This window comes from Pseudopipra pipra, chromosome 13 (assembly GCF_036250125.1).
Source record: "Pseudopipra pipra isolate bDixPip1 chromosome 13, bDixPip1.hap1, whole genome shotgun sequence".
NCBI lineage: Eukaryota > Metazoa > Chordata > Aves > Passeriformes > Pipridae > Pseudopipra > Pseudopipra pipra.
Window position 1 is genome coordinate 5,612,852 of NC_087561.1, and position 19,296 is coordinate 5,632,147.

General features: G+C 44.1%; 1 protein-coding gene across 5 annotated transcripts in view; it reads left to right on the top strand.

Moving 5' to 3' along the window:
* Positions 1–19,296, top strand: part of MAMLD1 (mastermind like domain containing 1) — a 256,661-nt gene that overhangs the window by 209,554 nt on the left and 27,811 nt on the right. For all 5 annotated transcript variants that reach the window (XM_064669754.1, XM_064669753.1, XM_064669755.1 and 2 more), the window contains one exon: positions 12,112–13,815. In XM_064669754.1, coding sequence (XP_064525824.1) covers positions 12,232–13,815 — 1,584 coding nt within the window. In that variant the 5' untranslated portion in view covers positions 12,112–12,231. The remainder of the gene's footprint in view (positions 1–12,111; positions 13,816–19,296) is intronic.

The window sequence follows — 19,296 nt, forward strand, 5'->3', positions numbered from 1 at the left end:
GAAGTTCCTCCCATTCTTACAGAAAAAAAGTGAAGCTGCCCTCCAGCTCTGTGCTTTGGGAGAATTCATAGTTTTCAGGTTTGCAAAGTTTGGTGTGAATGGTTGCATGGGCAGCAACTCACCATCAGCTGCCATCTGGGCAAGCCAGCTCCTCCTGCCCCTTGTCCTCAAAGGCAGGCAGGACATCCCCATTTCTGTGGCTGTGGGTGGCCGAAGCCCTTTGGGGAGGAATGAGAAAATTCTCAAGAAGTCACTGGATTCAGTGACAGCTGTGATAAATTAATATAGAAAAAGAGTTTTGCCTTTACTTTCCAACACTGGAAGAAGAGCATGTTCTTGGGCTTGAAAACTTTTAGGGGAAGTAGAGTAATTCTTGTGGGTAAACTGAAATGTCATAACTAAAAGGCAGCAACAGGTTTTTTCATCCTAAACTAGATATGTACAGTTTAAGTGCTCTGACCTTTCAAGAATATGTTTGCTCAACTCCAGACACCGTGTCTGTATTAGAAAATGGAAGGGTGATTTACTGTTGATGTTCAAAAGCATACGTGAGTTTTCCTGTAATACTGTTGTTTCTTAGCAAAGGCTAAGTCTTGCAACCCACAGTTCCCAGTTAAGGAGCCCGTACTGGGATGAGGACCATACCCTAGGATGTCAACCTTGTACTCTGGGTGGAGGAAAAGCCCCTACTCATTTGAAAGTTTAAGTACTTTAAGAAAGGGCTCAGGGGGGGGGAAAAAAAAGAAAACAAAAACAAAACAAAACAAACAAACAAAACCACAAAGTGTCTGCAGGTTTTTTTCTTTTTTCTTAACCTGATGCTCAGGTTATGTAATGTGAACACTTTGGACAGATGACTGTGATGCTCTTGATTGAACATGTGCTATGCTTACAAGGGAAAAATAACTCTGACCAAAAAAAAGAAGAAATGCAGATGAATATTGCAGACATAGTGCACAGTGTGTGCTGCTGCCTGGCCACTGCCTCCTGTGCATCTCAGCCTTGCCCTGATGCTGTTTCTCCAGTGTTCACACCTCCCAGACATGGCCATACCTGTGGCAGGGTAGAGGAACTAATGAACACAGTTTGTTTGGAAAGTCCCATCATCATTTAAAGAGTTTTAATAACAGGTGTTTGATAGCACATAGTAATGAGAGAGAAGATAAGTGAAATGTGGAAATGAGGAGCCCATTTGTGAAGCACTCACAAGGTCTAAGGTTTTCTAAGGTTTTCAGGTTATCTTGTCGCCTTGAAATTAAATTAGAGCCAAGTGTCTAGGCTCATCTGCAAACCTCAGCTAAGGCACTTAATGAAAAAAAATAGTTCCTTTACGTGATTCCCTTCCCTTCACCATTAACAGGATATATAGGATTCTATCAGTACTTCCTCTGTAAATCAAGATATTGTCTCCATGTGCAGCTCCAGCTCAGTGTGGAAAGCATTTCATATTCAAAGCTTCGAAGGTCAATCATCTGATTAATGCTGCCATTCCCACGATGAGTCTTTTCTCTCTTTGTGGTAACCCTGCAGTTCTGAAATGCCTCATGCAGATGACACTGAAAGCATTTCCTATGCACTCAGACTTGACCCAGCTGCTACAGCAGAACTGGGGGTGCTGCAGCCATTGCAAAAGTTCCTCTACGGAGTGAAGGAACAAGCTCCAGCCATCCAGGAGGCTTGCATAAGATAGACCCACTACAGCCAGCAGTAAGTTTCAAGGCTGTTTTTGCCCCTCTGCTGTACATCTTCCTGGAGTTTTACAGAGACCAGGACCACATAAAATATTCCCAAACCGAGCAGCGTGCTTCATCTTGTGTATTCCAAACTACCTTCTCTGTTATGACAGATAACTGCAGTCTGGCTACAAAATCTGTATCAGGGATTGGTAACCCTCCAGGATGGTACTTGGCACTCAAGAGCTAACACATGTTTTTGTTACATGAGCATGAGTCTAATAAAATGGCTCACTGGTTTAATATGCCCCTTTGTAAAAACAAGGCGCAGTTGGGTTTAGAAATTGTGATGATTTGGCAAGTTCAATTATTAACTTCTCTTGCAGGGTTAAGCTTTGACCAGAAATTTGCCATGAACTCACGGGCACATCCTGCTAGGAAACAACATGCAGAAATCCTTTGCTGTCCTACTTGATTTATCTGCACAGTGCAAACTCGGAGTGTAGAGCTGTATTTTCCCTGGAGGAAGTCACAGCAAGCTCCATCACCACGCCAGAGTAGCATGTTCTGAGGTTTTATTGTTTTAGTACTTCGATATAGTTCTGCTCTGCTCGAGACCGTGCATTGAAGGAAACTTTGGCAGGTCTTGAACTGACGAGTTTTATAGTCCACTTTTACCATGTTTTGGGAGAAAAGTTGGAATGTGGTGAAGAGCCCGAGCTATGTTAGCTATGCAGTGTCCTGTGGGATTGTTTGCGAACACAGCAGCTAAAGATAGAAGCGCACCACAGAGATGCTAAAAATATTGTCCAACTCTACGGTGGTTGTTTAGCATTTGGAGCGCTATAGTTGGCCTTACACAGACAAAGGGAAGATGCAGTTTTGCAATTTGAATATGTAAATGAAATCCTGATCTTGCAAATGTGCAATCATATACTTGAATCTAAAAAGACCACTTGTATTCCTGAAGTTAAGCATTGGCACGATTAAGAGTTTAATCAGTCAAATACAGTGTCATCAGAAGTCAGTGTGATTGCAATGCAATGCAGACACTTTGCTTCAAAAAACAGCCAAAAAAAAATCACATTGTGTGATTAAGATCAGATCTTTACATTCCACATGTTGATACTTGGAACCATGTTGTCTGATAAATCATCTCTTATTAACGCAGTAGGTTGCAAACAGTTTCTTCTTTACATTTATATGCATGATTTAGTAAACAGTATTTTAATATCAGTGGGAACACATGCTATGCTTCATAGCTTTCAACTGTGTGACCTTTCAAGGCAGAACAAAAGCCTTAGAAATTAGAGTTTACATAAAAACTGAGAAGTGTAGAAAGCTTAAAAGGCTGTGTAATTCACTTCTGCAGCAAGAACACTATTTTCTCTAACATTGTTTGCACAAGTCAGCATTTATGTTGTCAATTTGCAGTGATGAATGTGTGATTAACATTGCTTCTAGGACAGAGGGGAACTGGTATCTATAGCAAGTGGAGAGGTTCTCTGGTTAAAACCCAAGTAACTTAGGCATTGCATATTCTGCTAGAGAGAATTTCTCCAACTCCTGTACATTTTTTTAATCCCCCCCCCCCCCCCGACTGAAATCCCATTGTTTCTTACTGTTCTGTGAATTTCAGAGCTTTTTGTCCCTAGTTTTGACCTAATTGGAAGCTTCGCCTCCAGGCTGTTAATTCCCCAACCATACCTTTTGACAAAATGGCACCAGTAGTTTGGTAAAACTGCAGGAGTAAGTCTTCTGAAATTTTAAAAAATAATGCAATATGTAGCAGAGAAAAAAAGAGTCAACCCGAGTTTTATCTGGTTATCTAGTAAATGGTAAGCTTACCTTATAATTTAGGAACACGTACAGCCTGTTTCTTCTACTTGTGGTCATTGCATAACTGTGCCAGTGTTAGGGGATGAAAAAGAGAAGAGAAAAATATCTTACAAATCCTGGGAGACCCAAGTAGCAAAAACATCACTTTTTGCTTAGTGGAGAGGAGCTGCAATTCTCCAGCCTGGCTATTGCCATGAGAAATTAATGTAGTCTACAAAATTACTGCAAAGTGTTCCACAGGACTTTGAAATTAATGGACTATAAAAAAAGATATAAAACAATACTGCTGGTATTAAAACTGAGGTAAGATGAGGTAATACTGATAGAAAAGCGTTGAGTGTAAGATTGATCTTGATTTATAGCCAGATAGGAAAGAAATGCTCTTGCACTACAGCTTAAAACCAAGAGGCAGAGAACTTGTTCTGTCTTCAGCTGTCTAGTTAATAACACTTGTCATTAAATGGAACGTGGAAGTTACAGCCAAACAATATGTGTGACGTGATTGCTGTAAGTCTTCAGATGACTAATTGTGAGGCATCTGTACAGAGATCTCCTGCTAGCAGCACAACACAGGAGCAAGCAGTAGTCCTGTTCCTCCAGATCCATTTGTCAACAGCAGTTTTTCTCCTGGAAAAATTTCCATTTTAGCAGTGCCGTTAATACTGAAAGCAGACGAATTGCTAAGGAAAGACAAGATGGGAAGTCTCTGAACATTTGTTTTGATAGGGCAGATCTCTGTTGGTGCCTCCAAAATGAGTCTGGTAATTCTGTCTGACCTGAAAAGTAGCAATGCTGCTGGTTTGGGTTTTTTTTCTTTTTTTCTTTACAGTGAATGTTACTTGGTCTCTTGCATGCAGCTGGCTTGTGTGGGATGGCAAAATAGGTATATTCTTGGCTGTGTCTTTTTTCTCCTTGGAACTGGTCCTACATTGATCTCTTCATGCAAACATTAGTGATGTTTCCTGTAATTTTACAAAAGGGTATTTAGAAGAAGCTTGTTCACAAACTTGCTGCTCTGTAGCCTGTCAGTTGTTCCAGTTTAAAGCAGGATATAGATCACACATACGTCTGTCATTATGAGCATAATTGCATTCACACAAATCAGTATGAAAAAGTATTTTCTTCCCTTTAATTTTTTGTAAAAATTTAGAAATTTTAGAAATTTACCTTAGGCTCATAGTAGTCCAGGTTGAATTTCCTGTTAGTTTCTGTGGTTTAAACTTATTGTAAGATCAGAATTCAGTTCCGGTTTTGTATAGTCATGACGTTTGATCTTCGGGATTTTTGTGCTTACCAGCTAAACGGCCAGGTCTGCAGCCACCTTTTAGAAGTTCACATAGATTTAACAGGCAAACAAGAGACCTGTTGTACTGCAGGAGTGTCACAGGAAAAGGGGATTGATCATAGCTCTGGAGCCACTGTGCAAGGGAGCAAAACCCCATGTCGTGGTCTCTGGCGACACACACGAGGTGTGTCTGTCAGCCCAGACCCCAGTGGTGCACACAGCTCTGCTGGTTCCTACAGCTTTGCACTCACAACAGGGAGCGTGGAATTTATTAAGGCAAAGCACACACCTTGTTTTCTTTTTTCCTCTTTTAACACAGCTTGAGGTCCCTGATTTACTGAGGGAATAACTGGAGAAGATCTCAATGAGTGGTGACAGTAATGGGGCAAAGGATCACAGCACACTCCTATCAAGTCAACTGATGTGTGCTGATGGGAGATCAAATTCTACTAATGCAGCAGCAGTGTTTAGGAGGTGTTTTATGTGTGCACAGCTTAAGTAGCAGTTTTGAATCCTTTTTAATATATTTGTTTTAAAGATGGCAGATTTCATATTGCCGCTGTAAATTAGAAATTGGGAGAAGCTCTAGTGTCAGGTAAAATTAATCCACATAATGCATACAAGCTAGCTAAGAACCAATGTCCTTTCATGGTTAAAGTGACTGCTTACATCCCCGGTTCCTCTTCCTACATCCTCCCTTCCAGTTGCCTGTTTCTGTAAGCATGATGAATAGAAGGAAATCCACCCCGTGAATTTTCCCTATTCGTAATCCTTTCTCCACCACCACACCTCATTATAAATGGATCTGCCACCTTTCCAGCCTAAAAGTACCCAACAGCCCCCAAAGCGGACTCTGCTCTAGCACTCCTTAGCTGGGGAACTGGGGAATTGTTTTTTATAAGCACACTGAAACATGTCTCTGGTAGTTTGGAATCACAGTGTGATCTCTTTCCTGACAATGTGAAATGACAACTTTATGTCCATCCATGCTGAAATCGCTTGAAATCAGAAGGGTCAAACAGCCTAAAGCAGTAGGAAGAATGTGATTTTAGCTTATGTTTAATCTTGGTGTGGAGAAAGTGAATGGTAGTTTTAATTGCTTGAGCCTCCTTGAGTTCTCCTTGTAGACTGAGATTTGACTTCGATAAAGCGCAGTTTATGTTCCTCCTGGTTAGGTACTGCTTTGGCTGCTCACTGGTCAGCAGGAGGCATTTTTTCTCAGATTCAGGTATATAATGTGAGTGTCTGTTACCAAACTGCAGCCAGCATGCAGGAGCAGAAACTTGCAGATGTGCTAAATGCACTTATTGCAGTGCCAGGTCCTGCTGTAGTGGAATGGGATCACTGCCCATAAGCGTTTGGGCTTTGCTGTTCACGTGCAAGCCAGCCTGTTACCCAACACAGCACGTCTGAAAGGAACTGCTGCCGTTTAAGAGGTAATATTATATCAGATCCACTTTCCAGCCTTCAAACACACAGGCACGTTCTCACCTCTTTTTCACAAACTGTCCTCAAAGATTAGTAGGACACTAAAATCTATCTAGAGTGTGGATAAATGAGCAATAGAGAGCACAAAACTTTCCAAACTGTGAATTTAAGGCACAGGAGAAAAAATTGTGAAGTTTTCTTGTTTTATGTGGAAAATTGCCAGTTCCATTTTCTCATTGCATGACTGTTTTTGTCAGAACAGATAGAAACATTTTGGGCTGATGGGCAGATAGGTCTCGCTGAAGCTTGTCGAAGCCACAGAGGCAGAAGTCTTGATCGTTGAATGCTGCAAACAGTTTGCCTCTGGCAAATACATACTTCCAGTTTTGGCAGTGTCTAGTGTTTGAAAGAGACAGAGAGTGATAGATTCTCTGGTCAGTTCAGTTGAGCAAACCTTAGACTCAGGTTTTATACTTTGCAGAGAGTAAAAACAGTTTGCAATATGCCTTGAGAAAATACTGGGGAAAAAAAGAAGACTTCTACTCATCTCAGGCTTTTGCCTTCCTCAGCCCTTCCACCAAAAATTAAACGTGCTCTCTCTGTCAAAATAATTCAGATATGTCAGATCTTAGCAGCCTGATGGTGACCTGGATTTCCCAGGTGTTTTACTCTGAAAGGCAAAGCTGCCACCACATTAGGAATCCCAGGATCTGTGGTGAGATGGATGTTTTCTCCACCTGCCTCGTCTCCTTTTACCATCATTTCTCTCTTCAATCAAGTAAACAAAAAAGCCAACACCTGGGGTTTCCCAAGAGTTACAGGAGTCTTGAGATTGCTAGTGAAAGAAGGTTATCTGATTCCCATTCTGGATATCCCAGTCATGGATCCATAAAATTTGATTTATTAAATCAGGAGAGTCTGCAGCAGTGATGCTGGGTACCGGACAAGGGGCAGGTGGACCAGCTGCTGAGGGGGGATGTGGATGGCAGCATCTCCCTGGTCTCAGTTCTCACTTGGAGTGGCTGCGTAGGTGTGGGAATCACTGCTGTAGGTCGGATCTGTCCATGGCAATGAGTGGGGTGGGGTGGTGCAGATCAATAGTCAGCACCTTGCAGTCACTGTAAATCAAGGCTTGACTCGCTGACAGGCTGCGGGCACCAGGAAGAGACACAGAAATACCTTGCCTAACATTTTTCCTCTCTCATTTCTGCGTTATCTTGACCTAAATAGGAATCTTCTGGTGGAAGGGGGGGTCATTGTGAGGCTGGAGAAGTGAGACTCTCTGGTGCAGGATGCAGTTGCTCCTTTCTCCTTGATTCCCACCTGCAGGTGAAGGTGTGAGTGACAGGTGGAGAATTAACAGGGCTGGCAGGAGGGCCATGGGGCAGCCTGGATCACAGGGAGAGCTGGGGTGGCAGCTCAGGACAGCTGATGTGTTAAGAGAGGAGGAAGGCTGAGTGCTGGCCAGGCAGGGAACCAGTCCAGAGGTGCCCCTTTGGTTGGTTGTTAAAATCCAATGGAACCACCACAGTGGGTATTTATTAACCATTTTTTCTCTCTGCTTCAGTTTTTGTCACTTCCCACCTTCCTTTCTCCCTTTGTTGAGTAATAGTAAGTTACTCAGGGCCAGCACCACCTCCTGAGTGTGGAAGGTGCCTGAAGCCCAAGGTCACCTGAGTGGGCAGGGCACAGCCAAGGACTGGTTTCTCTTGCCAGGTCTGCCTTTCCCTCCTTGCACAAGAGGAGCCTGTGGAGCACTCTGCCCACACGGAGGGAATCAGTTCTGTGTGGACTGGGAGCATGTGACAAATTAGCTGTTTGTAACCACAGCTGTACAGCTTCCGTGGACAGAGCAGCGTAAACAGTTATTATTTATTCTGGTTGTGCTGCCACTGTGAGCTAACAGGGCTACTCCTGTGTGACTCGGGTCTTTCCCAGAAAGAAAGCCTGCTGGTTTGGAGAGGGTAGTAGTGCTGGGATCGTGGCACTCTTCACTTCTAAAAGCAAACCTGAGATAATGGAGAACTCATAATCGGATATTCCCCGAATCGGAGGGCCTGCCTTTGTTTCCCAGGTATTCCCAAACAGAAGTTGGCTTGTGCATGCCAGTGCATTTTAATGCATTTTGACAAGGTCGCAAGAGCCCCTTTGTTGCTTGTCTGCTTTGTCCTTGCTTGCACATCTGAATGAAGCTTTCCCATACTGAGCTATAGGCAGCCTCAAGCCAGCTTAGGAGTGTGTGTGTGAGTGTGTTATGCATTTCTAAAATATTTCTCTTCACTTCTCAGGTATTCAGTTTGAAACACAGCTGCCCAATATACTAATCAGCAGAGAAAGGGGAAGAACATATTTTGGTGCTCTTCTCCTTTCTGTTGATTTTGTCAAATTGTGTAAGCCCTCTTGAAAAAAAAAGGAGAAAGGGTTGGAATAAATTGGCTCCTTCCTGTGGAATCTCAGGCCAGATGAAGAAAATGGATAGTAAAATGTTTTTGGTAAGGGAAGAGTTTACAAAAAGATAGGCTTTAAAGAGGTGGTCTTGAGTTGTCTGGGAATACTGCCTGAACATTCTGCAACAAGCAGCTTCTTGAGTTAGTGAGGTCAGGAGCTCCTGGTCCTAAAAGTTGTAGTGCCTTGGTGATGCTCTCCTGCCACTGTTGTGGTTGGCATGTCTGAGCCAGGCTGTGTCCCAGTAACATGGAACTGTGTTGCTGTCCCCTGCACTGGTCAGGGCTGCCACAGCAGCACATGCATGGGGAGCAGTCACTGGGAGCTGGGCAGGAAACTGCTGGCTCCTCAGAGCCAGCACCAGCCCAGAGAGTGCTGTGTGGAAGTAACAACCACCTGGGTATCCGTGGGGAACGCTGAAACCAACCTCTTAGCCAGCCCAAGGAGGGATTTCTGCATCTAGTGGATACTTCATACTTAAGTGCCTGGTGAAATACTGTCGTCTGTTTTTTTCACTGGTGATGTGCTTGAAGCAGAGGGCTGATGGCACCCAGGTGTCCCTTCTAACCAAAATTATTCTGTGATTTGTTTAGTTGCTTTAAGGAGAGTTATCTTTTTCTCTCAAGTTGGGTCTATAGTCAAATCTATCTTAAGCAAAGCAGTGCTACTAAATTCTGTGGAGTTATATCTGCCTGCACTGGGAGAAATTGGTCTTCTGGATTTTATGGTCCTTCTACAAATACTCACCTGGGAAACAGGAGTCTTGATTTTCAAGAGAACATGAGACTCGATGAATTTCACTCCCTCTCTTACAGCCAGGCTTCTCAGGAGGGCTAAGCAACAGCATCCTATTTAAAAGTCCTATCCCAGTTTTGGAATGCCCATGCCATCTGAAAGCTATGGCCTTATTTTATCTGTTTATAGCTAGTAATAGTCTTGGGGAAATGGAGTTTTGTTTTCCCATCACATTTATTCCCCAGTGCAACAGTTAAAAAACTATTTTTCAGAGTGTTTAGAAAGCCCACATTTTTCCCCAGTAACTCAGAGCACAGGAATGTCCTATGGCAAAGGAAGAGCTGGCAAGGACATGCATGCCAACATGTCAGCTGGCCAAGGGTGGGAGATCCCCCACCACTTCCTGCCTTAAGGTTCCCAGGGTGCAACTTGGGAATGCACTGTGTTTGTTTTGGATGTGTGAAGCCCCTGTAAAGATTCTCTATACATGTCTGAGTTTTAAATATATGTAGTTATGCTCTACCAACATGTTTCAGCCTACGCAGGGCAACATCTGTTGAAACATGCAACCCTGGCTTAGTTTTAGCAAAGAAAATGAAGGAAAACAATTTCATCCATCATTAGACTAATACTTGGGAGAAGAGTTAGGCCTTGTTCCATTTCCTAAAGCTAAGCAAATTTTGGCCTCATCAGCCCAGAGGAGTAAGCAAATGGCTGACGGTTCAGCAGTGTCTGACTGTGGTGCAGAGACAGTCTCTCCCAGAGAAAGCAGGGATCCCAACCCTGCCCAGCACTGCTGCCCAAAGAGGCACTGGAATCAACTCTCCAGTGTTTTTTGAGCACAGCCCATGTCAAAGCAACTCCATAAGGGATAACTCTTAGGGAGTAAAGGGAAAATAACCATGTGAAAAGGGCTCTGCCCTAATGCCAAAGCTGCTGTGTCTGTTGGTGGAGGGTAGATGAACTCCTCCTAAGAGCTGGATCAGTAATCTGCAGACTTGCCACGATGGTCATGAACAAATATATTCTTTCACTCTCCTTCAAATGTCTGTGTAAGCTGGATACCAGCATGACAATGTCCAATACTAACCCCAAACTGCATCTACAGCCTAAGCAACTGTAGGCACAAATCTTTCATGGTCCCTCTGCCCACCAATTTAGAACTGAGTGATGAGAGGGCACTGGTGTGAGTTCAGCTGAGTGAGCCACCAGAAAGCTCTCCCATGTTCCCAGGTCAGAACAATATACATTTGTGGGCGGTTGCCTGAAGACAGGCTGAGTTTAGGGGTGGCCAGTAGCTGTTTGCACAGTGACCTTCATGTGCACGGTGCAGAAGGAGCCACACATGGTGTACCCACCCTGTGCCCTGCAGCCTCCACATCACACATCCTGTGACACTGTTGTCTGAGAGCACCAAAGTTGCTGCCAGTTGTGGAGTGATTTAGGCAAAACTGTGATGTGTTTAAAAAGTAGTGTAAAATTTAGAAATTGGTCATACCCAGCACAGCCCTAGAGTGGGTCTGGTTATGCTGGGGTTAGGTGGGAGGGATTTCTCTGGTGATATGAGCTCTTATTAGATGTGAATTTTTTTGATGGCTCCAGATGAGTGGTAGCACTGGGAAACGTAGCCCAGAGCTGAGAGAGGCTCTAGTGTGAGCTGGCTTAGAGGAACCACTGTTCTTTAGTTTTCCCATTGCTGATCAGATACTTTTCTAAATGCTGCCTCCCTCTATTGATAAACACGGTCATAATGCTTATTTCCCTTAACTTGAAGCAGCAATGTTAATGTCCGATTAATCCTGTGACATACAGGTCATGCTTGTTAAAACTGAAAGCCATGGATGATTCTATTTGGAAGAGATTGCCGTATGCTGAATTAGTATGAGAAGTGTTGTTTTCAGTTTCACTTTCTTTATGTGTAGAAGGCAGGTTTCTTTTCCCTAAGATTTGTGGATTTACAACTCCACCATGTCTTGAAGATATTTATATAATGGTGTTTTTAAAACACATCCATTTTTATGAATGAGTGGCAATCCTTCAAAGGAGCAAAGCCCACAATGCCTTCGACTTAGAAGAATAAACAAAAATTAAGGAGTTTAGCTGTTATTTACTCTTTCTGGAATCTAAAACATCTGTGATTAGGAAGCTGGAAAGTCTGTTTAGACAGATAGCTGAGAATTTGTTTTGTTTTGGTTTGTTTAGAAAGTATGCCAGTTATTTCAGATGTTCTGCCTGTAAAGAATGTAAAACAATTTAGTTGTCTCAGGTCTGAATTTAATCCAAATCACTGGCGGAAGGTCACTAAATTCAGTCCAGGGTTTCATTCAGATCTGCCACTTAAACCTAAAAAATGTTACCATAAAAATGTTGGCATGTTTGTTATGCAGGGAGTATAATGTCTTAATTGAAATAGAAACTATTTAAAAAACTTCTATTACAGTTCACGTGACAGACACTGTTTTATAGCTTTAACATCTGTTTTAAGGCCAACACATGAGATTTAGCCTTTGTCTGATTATAACTCTCTTGATTTCAGTAAAGTAGCACCCATTTAAATCCTGATTGAGTTTGCTTCACACGACTGGGTTTTTAATTGTATGGTTTGATTTTTTTTCATCTCCAACCCAGTGTTGCAGTATGGACTTCAGCACACATCAGAATAAGGCCAATAATGGATCCTTTCTTCTTGCTTTTATATTTCCACAGTTACAGGGATCCATTAAAAGAAAACTGGAAGATGACAGCTCTCCTGCCTCCAGTGGCGTGCCTGATGTCATTTTCCCAAATGACAGTAAAAGACTTTGTCTCGATGACGTAAACCTTGCCATGGGCCAGGGTGCCAATCCCAACGTGGCATGTCCAGAAATGCAAAGTTCTCCGTTCTCCACCGGTCATGGCGCTTCTTCCCTGGGAGTCGCGGGGCATCCGGTGCTCCTGGAAAACAATCACATGAATGGAGGTGGCATTGGCTCCCCGTTTTCAGTGGCACCCAACACGGAAATAAATCAGAAGGGGTCAATAGCAGGGCAAACCAACAACATTGTCCACTACGACGAGAAAGGAAACAGCTTACAGTCTGTGGACCAAGAGCTGCAAGATCTGTTGGAAGAGCTGACAAAAATGCCCGATCCTTCTCCCAATGACCTGGATCTGGAGAAGATTTTGTGCAGCAAGGCTGAAGATCCACTTGGTCTGAGTCATTCTCAACCAAGCATAAGTACCACTCCAAAGTCCTCCCCGCAGACTTCACACTTGGAGAACCATGTTGCTAACAAAGATTTTTCTCCGGGCTGCAATCCAACCAGTGGAGGATCTCCTCAGATGAGACCAGCGTCTGCTGGAGCCAACTTCCAAGTTCCTCCCTCGAACAAACCTGCTGCATCGCCCATCTCTACAGCAGCTCAGAGCAAGAACCAACCACCACCAATGCTTCCAGTGCCCCTGCCCAACATGCCCAGCTCCAACTGGCACGCTCAGCAGCTAAAGCAGCTGGCAGCAAGCAAGCAGGTGTCTGGTACTAAGCAACAAGTACAGGCTCCCAGCTGGCCAACTATGTCTCCTCCTGGTCTCTCTCCGCCTTACAGGACAGGATCATCCCCACACCATCAACCTTTCAGTCCTCAAAATGTCATGGTGTCTGGCATGCCTGCTAACAATTTACCGGGAAACAACATTCAGAGTCCTCAGAACACTCTGCTTTCAAGCATGACTTCCAGCAGCACCCCATCCAATGGCCCCTCTCCTCCTTATGGGCCTGAGAAGCATTCCAGTCCGGCTCTGAACCAGCAGCCCTTCAGCCCACAGAGCTCCATGCTGCCTGCCCTGACAGCAGCCAGCTTACCAGCCAACAACATTAAAAGTCCACAGAACAACATGGTTGGCAGCATGGCCTCCACAAGTACTGGACCTTCTCCACCATACAGGCCAGAAAAGCTGTCAAGCCCAGCTCTACATCAGCAGCCTTTCAGTCCTCAAGGTACATTAATCTCTAACATCACTCCCACCAGCAACCCCACAAGTATGCAGAACTCGCTTTTTAAATCAATGACTACAAACCAGACCAAAAATATGAACATAATTATGCAGCAGCCATCCAGTAGCTTACAGCCAGGTCTGGTGAATGAGAGCCCTGTTAACCAAGACCAGTTTTCTTTCAATAACACCAAACCACTGTCTCACTTTGCCTCAGAGTCAGCTACTCAAAAGATGTCCCCTCTGACAGCAGGACAAGGACAGCAGTCTCTCATTCACTATCTCCAGCAGCAGCAGCAGCAGCAGTCTCCAGCCACACAGCAGTCCCAGCAGACCAACAACAGCCAGTTTCTCCAGCAGCAGTTCCGACAGCTGATGCAGCCGCATCGGGTGCAGAGACAGATGCAGCCTGCCACGCTGCCATCTCAGAGCAGACAGGTGAGAACATCTCTTCTGTCTTACATGGCTTGTGTGAAAATATTGAGTCATTTATTTTTTATTTTTACTTTCCTTTGTGTTTGAAACGTGACGTCACTAAACTTCTGGGGTGTGTGCAGTGTATATATGGACAAGGCAATAACAAGGTTCTGGTGTTATCAGAGTAACTTTATTTTTTTTCAGTTGTAATATACTGTAATTCCATGCATTGACTCTTCTAGCCCAGTGGAGAACTTTGTGCTAATAGGCAAAGCACATTTCATATCACTAAAATAATTTTCTTTTATGTGTATAGGTGATATTCTTATTGAACTTATAAGCTGTAGAGATACTGTCATTGCATTTTTCCTGTCATCCTTTCAGTGGGAATATCTTCTTTTTATCTTAGTGCCCTTCAACAAATTCATATCCGTGTTATGCTTCTGAGGCTAGAAAAGATCAGGTGGGGTGAGAAGTGAAGTTAAAATATGTCCTTCATGGACAGCAGGTCAAACAGTACAGCTCCCGAATAGCAAAGAGGCAGACTTGAAATACCTGTTACTGGCATTTGCCAGGAGCCATTCCCTGCTTTGGATGAGGGCCATTCCCCACCCATGGTGATCTGCGATACCGATCGAGCTGGTAAATGCGAAAGTGCAGCTGGCAGAAGGGAGGCACAGCCCTGGTTTCTCTCCAGCCACCTTCTCCCTGAGACTCACAGAGACGTGTGACTCTGCTACTGCCCCAGATAAGAGACATGTACTGTGAGCAGGGACTTGGGAGCACGGAAGGGCTTGAGGAGTCAGTCTGAAAGCAGCCTGGGTGTGAGGAATAAACAGTTGTCTTTTTGTTGGGAAGAACAGTTGGGAACACAACCTCACCACCAAACCAAGGGCCTTGTTAGGGTGAACCAGAACTTTGTAAGCAGAGTCCTCCATCAGCTGTGCACAGAGGCCCTCCATCAACTCCTTGGGAAGGACTGAGACACTTCTCTACCAGCAAATCAGAGACTGATCTCTGAAGCTCTGCTGGGATCCGTGTGAGAGCTGAGCTGGGGAATGCACTCCAGAGCTGGGGTTTCTTTGCTCTCCTTCCCTGCTAAGTGACTGGTTCTTATGGAGGTGGACTTCTTCAGTGTAGGTGACTTGGTGTTACCGTGTCCTATGATAGCAATGAGAAATAAGGGGGTAGTTACTAAATGTCAGCTTCTTGGTGGTAAATCAATGAGGTGCATTTCCACTCTGCCTCTTCAGGATCAACTTGCTCTCTTCCAAGTTGTACTCCCTCACTTCATACAGCAGCTTAAAACAGGCAGCAGGAAGAAGTGGTGACTCCCTGAATTTGTTACACAAATGTAGAACAGGTAACAATATGGCATCTATACTGCACTTCAAAGGGTTATCAATACAAGGCCCTAATTAAACAAACACTTGGAGCAGTTTTGTTGCTTTAAGTGCATGAGGACCCTGTTTGTGTTCAGTGGGACCCAAATTAAACACACAATAGAGGGCCTTGCTGCTTTGGGATCTAGATGTATGGATGGACATTCCATGGAAAGGGAGCAAAGTGCAGCAGCTTCACTAATTATTCCCCACCAGATGTTTTACTCTTGAGGCAGGTGTGGGTGAAGAAACACATTTCCAATGTTTTTTTGCATCTTGGGTGAGGGCTAGTAAGTTGTTAACCACAGTAACATGATCACTTTTGAGCATACGTCCATAACCTTTGAGCATTTTTTTGGCTCCACCGCTGAGTCTGTGGAGTTGCAATATCCCTGTTGGATTCCTGAGGTTTCCTATGCCCCAGTTTTCCCTAATTTGCATTTGAACCACCTCTGAACCCCCTACATAACTGATTAGCAAAAAAAAAAAAGGGGGGGGGGGAGGGGGAGGGCAGGGGAGAAAAATTCATCCAGCTTCTCTCTAATTGGCCAAAATAGTCCTTCTTCCAGCAACTTTCCTGGTACTCTGCCTATGCTGCATTTTCAGCTGATTCTCACTGTCAGAGAGAGAGTTATTCTAAGCTGGCTGCTATCAGTAAAGATCAAGGACAGTTAAGACAATGATTACAGGTGATGAGCATTTTACATTTTCAGACTAGTTAGGTAAGCTTATGGTGCCTCCCTCGTTTTACAGGGAAGACTTATTACAGTAATTACACACCAGATGACAGTGCTTCAGTTTTACAGTCTGTTGAGCTGCCGAAGAAAGATGGTGGATGTTCAGGAGTGGAGCATTTTGTAAGATTTTGATAACTTCACTGCAAATCTCATAGAAGGAAATGGATCCTGAGTGCTGAATTAAAAGAAAAATTACATGGGAAAATTATTGTAGGTAGGAATCTTTGAGAGTCTGAGATACTTGCTACGTTTCTTGGAATCTAGCATGGGGATCTGTCATTTGCCTGCAATAGATTTCTTATTTACATTGAGAGCTTGATACTGAATTTTGGGCCCAACCTGTTGTGTACCAGTTTTACTCCATTATAGTGAAGTAGCCCTGGTGACTGTGGTTTGTTTTCCAGCAGTGTACCCAGAGCTGAATTTGAGCTTTGCAGAACCTCAGTGCCAATTCTCTCCTGAGGCAGGTGACGAGTAGGACTTTTCAAGCATAGAGCAGTTGTTTGGTTAAAAGGCAAAATGTTAAAGATTCAGGAGGCAGGGGAAACAACTTCTTCATCTCAGAAATTAGTAGCCTTCCAGTGGAAAATTGCCCTTTTTTAGCCTCATTCACAGAAATTTGTTCAGAGAAAAATAACAGCATTCCCTGGAATGTTGTTTAGTGCTTAAATGTCGTCCCCTTACTCTGTGTGTGTGTTTGCAAATGTGACTAAAATTTATAAAAAGAAGGCATAGTACTTTCTTCTTTGGAGCAAGAGGTGCAGCTTTGTACAGAGGAAGAATGTGGATGGTGGCCAGTTGGAGGGAGAACAATAAACCATGAAATTTGATCCTTGTAGCAAGCACAGCAACATGGGGAAGAGAGCAGCAGCCAGGACATAGATCTGGAGTGAGCATTTTGCTGTTGTTTAAATGCATATTAAAGCAGAGACTCCACGTTCCAAAAGCAGGGGGTTACTCCTGGTGCCTCACAGCTCTACCATTCCTGTAGTTAATGACATATCTCTTAAGTGTAATCAGTCTGTGTCCCAGATCCTGTATTGCCTGGACAACTGGTAAATCTGACAGGGGCTAATCTGCCCCCATCTGAAGCACTGTGTATTGCTGAGCATTGATGGGTATTGATGGAGGCGATGACAGTTCGTATTGTGGGACAGCGCAAAGCCTGGCGGGGGCTCACGCTGCTCTCCTGGGTAAGGGCAGGTTTTAGTTTTATTCCTCTAGGACTGGTGCTTGTGAGTGAAATTGTACTCAAAGGTCTGGACTCGTAAATCCCTGATATAAAGATGGTAGTAAATGCCAGAGAGTCAAAGATGGTCTCCAGAACTATCACACGCAGTTTTCGGGCTTAAGCTTTGCCACTTGACTTTATTGGCTGTTTCTGAGTGCGTGAAAAGCTGCATTTGCCCAGGCAGGTTGAATAGTTGGGCATCTCCCTGATTTTCATGTTTAAATAGAGTTTGTACTTGCTGATCTCCTATTCTGGCAAGTCAGATACATTGGGCCCAATTCTGCCTTCAGCAATGCTGATACAACACGCCTGCTCCCAGAAGAGCTCTTCTGTTACTCCCTCCGGTGTGAGAGCAGACACAGGGCTCTGTGCAGGGAAAGGAGGGATCCCCTCCTCCCTGAAGGCAGCAAAACAAGCTGGTGATCTTTGCAGTTGAAGTCAGGCTGCAATAAAATAAACCCTTTGGGTGGCAATTCCCTTTCCAAGCCCGTATTGATCTGAGTGAAAACTTGGTAGTCCCAGGAAGGAAGGCAGCATTGCCCACTGCTCTGTGTGTGAAATGCTGAGAACCAAAACACAGCCAAAAAGGTTGTTATGCTGGGGGGATGTGGGTAATAAACAGCCATTGTCTGGGTGGGACACACTGTGCTTCTCTGAGCTCCTCTTGCGTGGTAGGAACTTGTGCTATTCTTAGAGCTCTCCGCATTCCTGCTGACAACCAGAGAGTTGCATGCTGGATTGTCAGTGAAGGGTATATTTGTTTCATCTCCATTGCCAAAAATGACGGTAGAGAAAAAATGACAGGAGAAGAGACACAGAGAAAATTAATATTATTTGCAGTAAAAGTGGCTGTATTTTTACTACATGTGGACTGCATGTGAGATAGTGAAGAACACGGCGAAGATTAAAAAAACCTTTGAAAAGCAAAGTGTTTCTTTAACTGTGGTAAAAGCAGCAATACATTAACTGAGTTGGAAGAGTAAATTGTAGGTTGCAGAGAAACACCAAAACCCCTGAGCTAGATTAAATATACTGGGGGGGGGAAATTAAACAAAAAATCTTGTTTCTGACCATGAGTTCTCAAAATATAGAAACAAAACTGAAGAAGAAACACACTGTTATAAAGAGCAAACTGACCCAGAGCTTAGATGTCAAAGGTTAAATAAATATAATGGAATACAAAATACAGCTTTTATTAATATAAACAGAAATGGTAATACCACAGACTAATTCCTGGGTGTCATATGTTATGTGAAGTTATTTCTGCCTGTGAAGAGTCAATGCACTGTGGCTGTTAGATGAGACCATTCTGATCCAGCAGCACTTTAGAAGCTCTAATGCAGGTTGATGAAAAGTTTGGAAAAGCAGAGAACAGAGCCTACAGCATCTGGGTACATACAGTCCTCTTGCAAGTACAGGGAAGAATCGTGGTTCATTTGGGATTTCCAAGATGTCACAAGGAGTCTTGCTAACACATAAAACAACCGTAGTATCATGTATTATTAATAAGACCAAAAATACTGGCCACATTTCATCTGAAGTTTCAATCCCCCATCCTTTTTCTTTTAAGTGTCAAACTTATTTTTAAAGCCACTTTCAATGAAGTTCTGCTGGTCTCTTCTCTTCTCTTCTCTCCTCTCCTCTCCTCTCCTCTCCTCTCCTCTCCTCTCCTCTCCTCTCCTCTCCTCTCCTCTCCTCTCCTCTCCTCTCCTCTCCTCTCCTCTCCTCTCCTCTCCTCTCCTCTCCTCTCCTCTCCTCTCCTCTCCTCTCCTCTCCTCTCCTCTCCTCTCCTCTCCTCTCCTCTCCTCTCCTCTCCTCTCCTCTCCTCTCCTCTCCTCTCCTCTCCTCTCCTCTCCTCTCCTCTCCTCTCCTCTCCTCTCCTCTCCTCTCCTCTCCTCTCCTCTCCTCTCCTCTCCTCTCCTCTCCTCTCCTCTCCTCTCCTCTCCTCTCCTCTCCTCTCCTCTCCTCTCCTCTCCTCTCCTCTCCTCTCCTCTCCTCTCCTCTCCTCTCCTCTCCTCTCCTCTCCTCTCCTCTCCTCTCCTCTCCTCTCCTCTCCTCTCCTCTCCTCTCCTCTCCTCTCCTCTCCTCTCCTCTCCTCTCCTCTCCTCTCCTCTCCTCTCCTCTCCTCTCCTCTCCTCTCCTCTCCTCTCCT